Source organism: Tupaia chinensis, unplaced genomic scaffold (assembly GCF_000334495.1).
Source record: "Tupaia chinensis unplaced genomic scaffold, TupChi_1.0 Scaffold000443_1, whole genome shotgun sequence".
Lineage (NCBI taxonomy): Eukaryota > Metazoa > Chordata > Mammalia > Scandentia > Tupaiidae > Tupaia > Tupaia belangeri.
In genome coordinates this window covers 669570-681784 of record NW_006159948.1, presented here as the reverse complement: position 1 = coordinate 681784, position 12215 = coordinate 669570, and the positions used below count along the sequence as shown (strand labels likewise).

The following is a 12215-nucleotide window of genomic DNA, read 5'->3' as shown; positions in this document are numbered from 1 at the left end:
TTAATGGTTTTAATTTTTATTTAAAAAATTTACAAAAAAAAAAAAAAAAAAAAAAAAAAAAAGAACTGCAGACCGAGCCTTGGTAGAGAAATCCAAAGCTAAAAGTAAAATGGCTACAAACAAAATACCAATGTTAAAACAATTACTTCAAACTATAGAACTGTTGGTAAAATTATTCACTTTCCAGACAGTTTTAGGGATAACAATTACATAAGAGCAAATACACTTAAATATAATACACAAACCAATTCTGTTCATATTTCTTGAGGCATCCAAATCTGGGATCAACTCAAACGCTTACTGAGGCCATGCAGGAACTGAAGTACATCACACCACTGCCCAGCAATTCAGTCTCTAGGCTACCAATTTGTGATCCTTGCTTTATAACCTTTGGTAACAAAAACTACCAATAGAAAATGATCTTACAAATACCCAATTCTTATTTATAAGCTTCACCATCATTTACATTAGTGTGACAAAAACTGGGGAGAATCTCTTCGTATCAATAATTAATAAATAAATGTATTTTTCAGGAAGAAGCTTTAATTTTCCACAAAAGAAATGAGTTCAACCTAGACAGTTTTTCCCTGAAAAGGTATTTGGAATATACTGGTAACACAGCAGAGATAGGTAACACAAAGAAACATTTTTTGTGTGTATTTTTTTTATTGTTTGGAACACCAAAGTAACCCAAACTTGACATTTACAATGAGCTTTTCAATAAAAATATGCTGTACATATTAAGAAATACAGGTTATACAAAAGGTATTGAAATGTAAACACAGACACTTATACAATAAAGAGAATGAACTAAATTGTTCTTATCTTTAATATCATTCCCTCAGAAGCGATCAACTATATAATGTTAACTTTACTGTTTATGAAAACACCACCATTCTAGCTATTTTGGTGCATGAGGTCCTATGAATTAATTTCTTTAAAATCAAATAATAGTAAATACTGTGCAACATGTAATGTTATGTTTCTCAGATTATCGGTATTACCAAAAAAATCTAAATTTCTAAAAGATGAAGATTTAGTTCTCCCCAAATTAAGCAGTATAAGCAACCTCAGCCCAACTCCAGAAAAAGGTGGTCATTACTCCCAAACTAATTCCCACAACTTAGGCCTGGTGATACAGAAAATTATTTAAACCAAACCATTCTTAAAGCATCCCACTGACTCTCCCCAGTACAGTCAGTTCTCACTATAGAACATTTGAAGATCTGTTGAACTTTGTTTGGCCTCTCTCTATTGCTCTAAAAATACTGCCACACTTCAAAAAATTAAGATCCAAGAACTCAGTTAAGTCTGAGTATACCTTCCACTGGGTGGAAAAAACCTATTTGAGTATATCGTTAATAGGAAGAATACAGGTATCAAATTGTACTGTTTAAATGAAATAGCACCAGGACTAACTCACAGTAAGCCAAATGATGAAACTTTAATAGGTGTGGATTTAATCTGGTCTAATCTACCTTGAAAACTGCTGAGGCAACCATGTCAAAATACCATTTTTCCCCTAATAAGGATGCTGCTTCTGTCTGCCAACAAACACAAAAGTTTAAAATGAGTCATACCTCCAGTAATGCAATTTTACAATTGCAAAGTATAAATGATCTTTGTTGCATCCTAAATATCATCAATGATATTTCTCACCTGTAGTAAGCAACACTGATTCACTAAGTGTCTAAACCTGTGGTGGGCCCCATGACAAGTGTTTATGTTAGCCCATGGAATCCACATGACACCCTGGTATGTCATAGTTATTCCCCTTTACAGATGAGAAAATTAAAGCTTGGTATCAACTTCTAAGCATAAAGTTTTCTGGTTTGCATAATATTTTCTTTTAATATTATCAAAAACATTAGAGAACCAAGAGGAAACCTGAAAACATCTTAGTTCTAGCATTCCCTCACTTGGTTAATTAACATCAACATTTCAAATCACTGATTCTTTGCTACTGCTGTACTGCAATATGATTACTATATTCTTTGGTCGAAATGATTGAACCTTGATTAGTCCTTTAGATAAATCTTGTTTTATGTGCAAACACACTAAAAAAATCTCATTTTTTGAATAGGTCAAAATCCTTGTGATTTCTTTTTGAGATTTCAGATTGAAGGCCTCTTTTCATATGTTGGAACTAAACTACTACATTTTAAGTAAAAGTGCTTATTTTAATAAAAGTTGTCTCTTTATCTTACATCAAATTTTAACTCTTTCCAGATTTAGAATAGCCTTTAATTTTAAAATTTTGTTTTGAAAGTTACAGACAAAAGCAACTATCAGAGATGAAGTAAAAAACCTCCATTTTGAAAACTATTCATCTATCCCCTTTCTCACGTAATAAAAGTCTCTCTTTTAGAGACCTTTCATCACATGGGGGAAAAACGGAAATCCAAATAGATACATGCTAAGAAAGATTCAGAATTTATTTTGCTAGCAGTGCTTAGCTTATTAAATTAATTTTTCAAGCTTACCAACCTTTTTATTTGTGTTTTGTTTCACACGTTGGACACAAAGGTAAAACTTTGTTCAGTAGTGACAAGAAATAAAGGGCAAGGTCTGCAAGACCTAAATGTTAAATGAAAGGCAGGCTACCTACTCCTCAGTGTTGTTTGAAAGCAGTTATTAAACTCTTGAAGATAATAAAATCTTTCTCATTCATTCAATGAACTTAAGATGGGAGGGGAAAAAAGCACAAATGGAAGCAATTTTGTAAACAGTCTCAGGTAGCTTAATATTCATGAACCCTAGATTAGGAAATTTATTTTCAAACTGAATTCATAATCAAAGGTGGGTGGGGGATGTAAGCCAAAAGACATTGGTAAAGAAAATTCTACCTGATTCAAAATCAGTGATACTCATGCAACAATCTTATAAATATGTAAAACGGCATAATAAAACCAGGGTCTAAAGATGTGAAGGTCCCCGGCTCCTAATCCAGTGTTCCTTCTACTATGATTTCCATCAGAATGTAACTTAAGTAAATTCTTCATTAAACAAATTGTTTTCATTATTACGATAACTACTGCTACATGACAGGCCATAAATTTTAAACCCAAATCTTACCCCTACCAAATCTGTAATCTAAGAGAAATCAAGTTTATTATTATAGGCTAAGATCAGTTTGGAAAGGGCAGAATACACTGTACCATGTAAAAACAAGTAGGTTTTTATTATAAATGTGGTACAAGCACAAAATAAATATTTCCAACAATACTGAAAAGTATAGGTGAAAAGTAAAAGTCCTCTATCACAAACCAGTGTCCCATAGTCCTACATTTCAGAGGTAAGCAATGGGTTCTTTAAAAAAAAAATCTAGGATTATAAAAGCAAACATGTATACACACACCTCTAAAGAATACAGTGGGTTCAACAGGCTAGAATGCTATATATAACACTCAAGAAGTACTGACTCTTATCAGGAGAATTAAGTGTTAAGTGTTATACCCCTCCAAATACAACAATTTATTAATTTAAAAGATGGTCTACCATAACATGCATGTGATGTACTTATTTATGTAATTTAGCAAGGGTAAACCCTCTTAAAGGTGTAAAAAATCCTAGAGTGATCACAGTAGTGTAGCTGTGGTAAAGAGTGTAAGAGATAAACTCCAGAAGGAAAACTGAGGAGTCAGTACGATAGTGATACCTGAGGCTCTGCACTGTCATTTTCACTTGAATGTACAAATATGATTTGTTTACTAGCCTGCAAAGAATGCTTCTGAAGTCTAGGGGTTTCAGATGAGTAAAAACTGATCCAGACATAGAAAAACCTGTATTGTCAAAGAAATGATCTCTTCTAAAGCTGGAGGTTAAATCATGGACTCTATACCAATTCCTTTCCATAGCAATTACTTTAGTCCTTTTTCTATACCAAATGAAAATGTGCAAATTCAAACTTTCATTCAAGAAAAACAAGCATGATTTTATCCTTAAGGTTTGTTCCTTAGTAAAGACCAAATGCACTTACTGATTTAAGAGGAAAAACTTCTTCAAAGAAAAATAGTGGAGAGTATTTAATGAAATGCGTATCACATTTTAAAAGGCTAGCATGGTAGTGGGGACTAGGGATGGGAACAAATGACAAAAAAATGAACTTACCAAGAAGTGAAACAGGCTGGGTAACAGGAGGGGTAGGCAGATTCGTGGGTGCAGCAGGTGGCACAGCAGAACCATACATTTTCACACTGTCACCAGACTCGGCGTTTCCTCTAGCCCCAGACACCACTGTTGGAATGGGATTTCCAATAGATAAGTCTTTTGTAGTGTCTTCATTTATACCAGCGATAGTGGCTAAGGAATATAATTACATCAACATGTGAAGCTGAATAATTATCTCCCCGGTCAATATTCTTTTGCCACACTACAGACTATATTACTGGTTCACGCTCCCTCCTAATCCCAAGCTTCTAAGGACAAGTAAACACAAAGGAAAAATATGCTTACAGTTTGGGATGCTTATTGGAGGAGTGTGAGGAGGAGGAATGGATACTGGTGGGGTTATAGGAGGTGGGGGTCCAGGAGGAAGAAAGCCTAGAAAAAAAATAACATCCACTTATGCTTATCACTTCATTTCAGGCTCTAAAAGAATGTCTTCTCAAACAACTTAGTGTACCTGGTGGTAAATGCATTGGATTAAATCCTGGGCGCAAAAATGGTGGTGGTGGTGGAGGAGGAGGAACACCAGGACCAAAGCCTGGAGGAGGAATTCCCAAAGGAGGTGTGAAAGTCGGTGGCTGGAGAGCACCAACTACAGGAGGACCCGGCTGATGTGGTGGGACCTGGGAAAAGAGACAGACAGATGAAACCACATATTTAGCCACTCCTCCCATCCATAAAGTGAATACAGATGAAGAAAATATACTTTATTATTGAAAAAAAAAAAAAAAACCCAAAAGATGTTTCTAAATTTGGTACCTATTATACCTTAAATTTATTAGATGATTAGTGGTAGTTAGCCTGTAGCCACCCCAAATGATATAAATCAGAGTTTTGGTCCTCTCCTTTAGGATGACATAATTTACATTGTATTTCATAAGCATCTATTGGTGTTCTCATAGCATATGATACATCTTAAAATGCTCTATGGTCTAGTCAAGTAACTTTTAGAAATACAGCTCTAAGAAAGTCTACTTGGCAATTTACACAGTAGCTAAGATCCTATGTCCTGGAGCTAAACTGCCCATCCAGCCCTTCTAAGCTAAGCTGTATGACCCTGAGCAACTTATTTGCATTCTCTAGGAGGGAAAGTGCCAATTCACATAATTTGAGGATTAAATGAGCTAATACCTATTAAATGCTAGTGTCTGGCATATCACAGCTTCATATAATATTCCCCTTACATTGACAAAAATGAAGACAGTGGACAACACTGTTGTGACAGCTCAGATTTACCTGATTCAGATTTAATGAGAGAAATTGGGGAAGTAAGAAACTGAAAGATAAGAAAAATCTAATAGATCACATATAACTATGGGTATAACCATTCTCATCAAAAATATTTTCATTATTCAGCCCTTATTATATAAACAGGAAATAAGCTGTTATATAATATATATGCTTAACATATATTATCTTACTTAATCCTTAGAACACCTCTGACACAGAAAACACACCAGAGCTAAGGTCAGAAAATGGAATGTGCAAATTTATGGATAGAAAACTGAAGTCAGAGGTTAGGTGACTTGCCCAATGCCACAATGCTGAGTATAAACAATGGAGTTGGGAACCAAAGTCTGCTCTATCAGAATCTGAATTCTTTCTTTTGAAGTAAGTATACAGTTATGCACTGCACATTTTGGTCAGTGATGATGTACAGAAAGCTCTACCATCTAGGTTTATGTAAGTATGCTCTGATTTCTACAAAGTAATGAAACTGCCTAATGATGCATTTCTCAGAAGGTATTCCCATTGTTAAATGATGCATGAGTATATCTCATGTTAAATGGCATTCTATTTATTAAACAGTATTCAATCACCTACTTAAAAAATCCTCATGATGGGGACTAGCAGATGATGTAATGGTTACATCACTGGACTCCCACATGGTCAATTGTGGTTCAAGTCCCAGACCCGGTGGTTTAAAACTTATGTCAGATGCATGTGCGTGCATGCCCAAAATCCTAGCAGAGAATGAAGGAGAAGGGATTGCAGCATGGCCATTTCCCCCCAGGGAGTGATTTCTTGCTTTCTATCTCTCTGGTGAGCACATGTGCCCTGCAGCAAAAATTTCTCTTAAAAAAAAAAAAATATCCCATGATGGTACCATCCAAAATGAAAAGTAAGAAACTCCCTGTTCCTCAAAGCAGCTGTCTGTTGGTACATATTCAAGTTCCTTCAGAGCACAAAGTCCCTGAAGGTACGGGTTTCATTGCACAGTAGTAACATGGTACTCAAGAGAAGACAGATCCCACATGACAAGTGCAGTCTGAATTCCTGGCCCAGTTAGCCTAAAACATATCTGGTCTGTGTGCAACTACCCAAGACCCAACAGGCTAGAGGACTTTAGGAAGGGAACAGCAGTATGAACAAACTCTGTGGAGGGTGTTCCTCCCTCTCCCCATCCACTCACTCCCTCTCTCACTCCTCTGTATACTCTTACCATGAATAGAGAAAAAAAATTAAAAGAAAAAAAAAAAAAAGAGTGAACACAATATAGTAAACTACAGGTTTGTATCTTAGGTCTAGGACACTATAAGAGATCATCTAGACAGATGTAAAGCTGTATACATTTATTCTGGTTTTATTAACATTAAAGAAAATGATGGGTAGGGGATTTATAAAAGACAGACATGACAGAGCAAAACATGAATTACTCATGTGCACATTTATGTACTCATTCATGCTTTTGACTATGAATCTAGATGTACATCGAAAATCAGATATGAAAAAAGATCTTTCAGACACTTAAAGGTTTAAGCAATGTCTCAAATAGTCTCACCTGTGGAGGTGGCACTGTTATAGGTGCAGGAACAGGAATAGGAGGGACAGGCACAGGTAAAGGCTTAGGTATGGGTGATACTGGTTCTGTGTGTGAGGTTTCTGCACCTCCGTTTTGAGCAACTTCATTTTCAGGTTTCTTAGGAATTCCTTTCCAATCTATGAGTGTTCAATAAATGTAATGAGTTTTATCATGTTCAGTTTATAACTTTAAGTCAGAAATGAGAAAATTCTTATGCTAATTTTATAAATAACTTATTTAAATCAGTAATAGAAAGCATGTTAAAAAAATGCTTACTATGTACCAAAGTATCATTCTAATCACTTTAGCTATACAAACTTATTTAATTCTCAAAACTCTCTGTAAACAGATACTATTATTGTTCTCATTTTATAAATTAAGAAAGACAACTTCACCTATGACATTCTAGTAATTAGCAGGGATAGATTCAACCCAGATACATCTGGTTCTAGAGTCTAAACCCAGACACATTTGGTTCTACAATCTACTTAACCACAGGGATGTACTATTTGGATTATAGCATTTTAAGAAGACAGAATATTCTGAACAAATATTCTGACATTTCCTGAACAAATTTTCCAATATTGGAAAAAACTTAGATAACTTTCTTCCTAATCCACTACATATTTTCTAATTAACTACAAAACAGAAAATTATCTGTCTACTCTATCCTATGATGGGCCCTGCTCCTTCATAGCCACCAGATGGCCCGCTTGTTCTTGCTTTCTATCAATGGTCAAATCTAAACATTCTGCCATGTCCTTCTCTGCAATTACATTATCAATCTTGCATTTTTAATAAAATATTCATGCTCACAAATAACTGCTTTTCCTCATGTTATACATTTATTTTATTGTCTCTATGGACAAAATTTCCCAAAGAAATTATTAGGATGCACTGGGTTAAAGCACAGTACCAACGAAGCTCAGTTTATAACCTAACTGATCGCCTAAGATATACTTAGTGCTCTAACTAGTTTGCTTCACAATCAGTAATTACTTCACTTGTGTTTGCATCTCTCCCACTAGATGTAAGGTGCATAAGGGCGAAGACCACACTTGTATTATTCACCAATGTATCCTTGGTTTACAATGGAGATTGGCACATAGTGGTGCTTTTAAGAATCTCAAAAAACATTTCCTAATTCAACAGATACAGAATACTTGATTTGACATATGGACTACCAAGCAAATAAATGAACTGTAGGAGAAATTAAACACTGGTTTACCTGGGTTAAGTGTATCATTATCCAACATTCCTCCTTCACAAAAACTCTCCAGTTCCTCAGGCTTGACTTTATCCCACGGAATATAAGTTACACCAAGTTCTACATCCCAATACTGCTTATAATCCGCCTTTATTCCTTTGTTTAAGGCCCAGGCAATCTATTAAATCACCAGTGAAGACATACAAAAAAAGAAAGGGAAAAGAAGATCATTAAGACTTAAGACAACTTACTATTCTCTATAATTCTATTCATTTTGACTCGGGCAGCAAGGGAACAATCTGGACTAGGCCCTTTGATCTCATTCAAAGCCTTCTCAAAACAGAATTGTTACCCTTTATTCCCACTTTGTCCTCAGATGGAAATTTCACTGGCATCTGCTTCTTATTAACTCCCTCACCCATGCAATCCATTTGGTATAAAACTTAGAAAAAAAGAAATTAGTATATCAGGAAAAGGCTGAAGTTCCCTCTACAGCCCAGCATACTGGGGGAACACCTACATGTCTATGGGTACCTTGTAATTACTCAAGATTGGACAAATCCTTTTGTGGTAAAATCCAAGGACCGGAGGTTAGGGCATTAGGGAAACACTGACTTTCATTCCTCAGAGAAAACATGCCTATGAAGCTCTATCATTTTTCCTCTATTTTTATTTGGTACTTTTCACAGTTAATTGTAAAATGAGATGGGAAATTTGAAAAATAAAATGTAAAATATTCATTTTTATTGGAATACAATGAATCACATTACTAAATAGATATATTTAAAAAACCAATACCTACCTTTGATAAATCTATTTACATTTTAAAAATTCTACTTAAGATTGTACCTGATATTTAAATTTCCATGTTAATTAAACACAGTAGTTCTTTCAGAAAACACATATGAAATATCTCCGTGTCAAAAGTCATTTGAGCCCAAAATTACAGTTTTAAAAAGTCACATAATTACATATTAAATTTTAAAAAAGAACTGTAAGGTATAAAACCATACCTTAATGGATTTCTGGTTCACTTTATAGTTTCCTCGGCTCAGTTTCTGCAGAGCACGATAAGCGTCTTGTCTATGAACCATAACAATATAGGCACAACCTCTGGGAGGAATCATCTGGTCCAAAACATTTTAATATTAGGAAAGATGACAAAACCAAAGAGCAACAAGATACTAAGTAACTAGTTCCAACAGCTCTAATTCCACCCAGGACATCCCCTCCCCCAGTGCTCTATATTCTAAATTCACTTGTAAATTGACAATTCAAGTTTTGGTTGCACTGTCAGTTGAGTTCTGCAAGTAGACTTTACCAGGAAAAGGTTTTAAATTAAACTTGATTATCCACAAATTGTTGAGGATGCTAAACTTGGACTCAGAACACCTGAACTTTAGTCACATCTTCCATAACCTGGGCAAACTACAACTTAGGTTTCAAGTCTTTAGTTTCAGAAAATGGCATTAATCACATGTCTACCATCATTAAATGAATAAACACTCACATTAATTGATTCAATTGGACCAAACTCTTCCAAGAGACTGGCAACATCCTGCTGAGTAGTCCTTTTGTCTAGCTGTCCCACCCAAAGTGTAGTACTGCAAACTTAAAATAAAAGTCTAATCATAAAAATATTCACATTTGATGAGGGTGCTGCTACCATACATGAAAACATTAATATACAAAGTATACACAAATTATAATATCCCAAGTTTAAGTAGCAAATCCCAGAGACACTAAAAAGGTCGAGAAAATTATGCTAGCATTTCCAAAAATGGAACCTTTAGCATAAGATATATAACAGTTGGGAAAAACTTGGCATTTTTGTCAATTTAAAGATTTTATGAAACCAAAGGCCAGAACAGAACTAGAACTTGTGCCAAAGTGCCTTGATTATCAATGAATTCAGTGTTTCGTTGCCTATGTGTAACTGTCCCTTTACAACTCTTGAGTGTTTAGTTTTCTTTTATGCTGTGCCATACGTAATAAGCCTTATGCTTTCAGAAATTTTACAAATACCGTAATCATATTATAAAAATCTTAATGGTAACCGATTTATAGTAATTCATGTCTGGCATACCTTCCTGATATATTCTAAAAACATGTGAAGAGATTCAGGAGATAACATAAGTAAGTTAATGATCCTATAATTTTAAAATCTTTATATAGTAAAAAGGCAGTAATTTTTCTAGAAAACGAAAAACCTTTCCAATGAGTACATGAGACCTAGTTAATGAGTTTATAGGTATGTACATTCAAGACATAACTATTACTTAGCACTGTTAGTTTGGTTTACTTCCTATTTCTACTTTACAGCTGGCTTAACATCCAAAAACAAATCCAAAAGTATACACAATGCATAAACAAATATGACACAAAAAAGCAGTATTCAGAATAGAAATCAACACAGTAATATTTCATTTTTGGCTTTGCTAACAGTTATAAAACATTTTAAACCCATGACATAAAAAAAATAAGCAGGATATATTTACCACTGGCAGTTTCTGGTTTGATTTGAGGAAGGCCTTTTTGTCGGCGTTCCCTTTCTTTTTCTCGATCCCTTCTTTCTTGGGACCGAGATCGAGGAGAATGTCGGCGCCTATCCCTGGATCGAGATCGAGAACGTCTATGACGAGACCTTCGAGATCTAGAACCAGACCTAGATCGTCTCCTTTTTGGTGACCTAATATTTGCAGCAGAGAGAGAATGAATAGCACATGGAGAAAAAATAGAAAATAGAAGCACAAGTTAATTAAAAAAAAAAAAAGTAATTCATAAAACTAGATAATTAATGTTTCAGATTATAAGGAATTGACCGAGATCGAGGAGAATGTCGGCGCCTATCCCTGGATCGAGATCGAGAACGTCTATGACGAGACCTTCGAGATCTAGAACCAGACCTAGATCGTCTCCTTTTTGGTGACCTAATATTTGCAGCAGAGAGAGAATGAATAGCACATGGAGAAAAAATAGAAAATAGAAGCACAAGTTAATTAAAAAAAAAAAAGTAATTCATAAAACTAGATAATTTAATGTTCAGATATATAAGAATTCAATGGCAGGAAATGCAAAGATTTTTAATGTGTCTGAAGATAGAAAGCATGGCATATTTTTAATCAAGTAAATAAGATTGCTAGCCTATACAACTATCTCTCATCTTCAAGTACCTCTGATACCATACTGAATGAATTACTTCCTTGCAGTGTAAGAAGGTGGTGATGTGGTTGCAATATACTGCTACAACTGTGATCTTTTTTCAGTAAACTCTTCTTTTCTGCCAAAATTGAAAACACAATTACAGCTTTGCTATGATCTTTCCACTTTTTGGGTTGATAAAGCTGTAAAGGAACTCAGCATACAGAACTCTTCTAATACTACATATCTGTAAACAGAGGTATCATGTAAAGAGAAAAAAACATGAGTAGGAAGATCGACCTCAGGTTTAAAAAAAATAAATATTTCTCTTGTCCCCTTCATCTACACATACAGACACATGAACAATCTAGTATTACTTCATTAATATCCTGAACATGTGAAAATAACCCAATTTGATTTTATTCTCTCTCCTAAGGCATATGGGGTGGAGAAATCATCTCCTATAAATTACCTGGATGCTGACCTAGATCTCGACTTTCTGTTATCAGACATATGCCGCTTAACCTCTTGAATACAAGGTTGCTCTACTTCCATTTCCTTAAAAAAAAAAAAAAACAAAAAACCATAATCATAAAATGTGACATGTGAAAATTATAAAGGTAAGAGGACAAAATTTAACAAATGCCAAATTAAAAATCTCATGTGAAAATAACCCAATTTGATTTTATTCTCTCTCCTAAGGCATATGGGGTGGAGAAATCATCTCCTATAAATTACCTGGATGCTGACCTAGATCTCGACTTTCTGTTATCAGACATATGCCGCTTAACCTCTTGAATACAAGGTTGCTCTACTTCCATTTCCTTAAAAAAAAAAAAAAAAAAAAAAACCATAATCATAAAATGTGACATGTGAAAATTATAAAGGAAAGAGGAA

The 12215-nt window shown here is 34.7% G+C and overlaps 1 protein-coding gene across 1 annotated transcript in view; it reads right to left on the bottom strand.

Annotated features, from left to right (window-relative positions):
* Nucleotides 1-12215, bottom strand: part of SCAF4 (SR-related CTD associated factor 4) — a gene marked incomplete at its 5' end in the record, with an annotated part of 79141 nt that overhangs the window by 16115 nt on the left and 50811 nt on the right. Inside the window, 12 exon segments of the mRNA XM_027774493.1 lie at nucleotides 302-388; nucleotides 1479-1544; nucleotides 3659-3761; nucleotides 3960-4302; nucleotides 4456-4542; nucleotides 4625-4790; nucleotides 6950-7107; nucleotides 8199-8355; nucleotides 9191-9304; nucleotides 9688-9788; nucleotides 10676-10866; nucleotides 12057-12142. Of these exon segments, the coding sequence (XP_027630294.1) occupies nucleotides 302-388; nucleotides 1479-1544; nucleotides 3659-3761; nucleotides 3960-4302; nucleotides 4456-4542; nucleotides 4625-4790; nucleotides 6950-7107; nucleotides 8199-8355; nucleotides 9191-9304; nucleotides 9688-9788; nucleotides 10676-10866; nucleotides 12057-12142 (1659 nt within the window).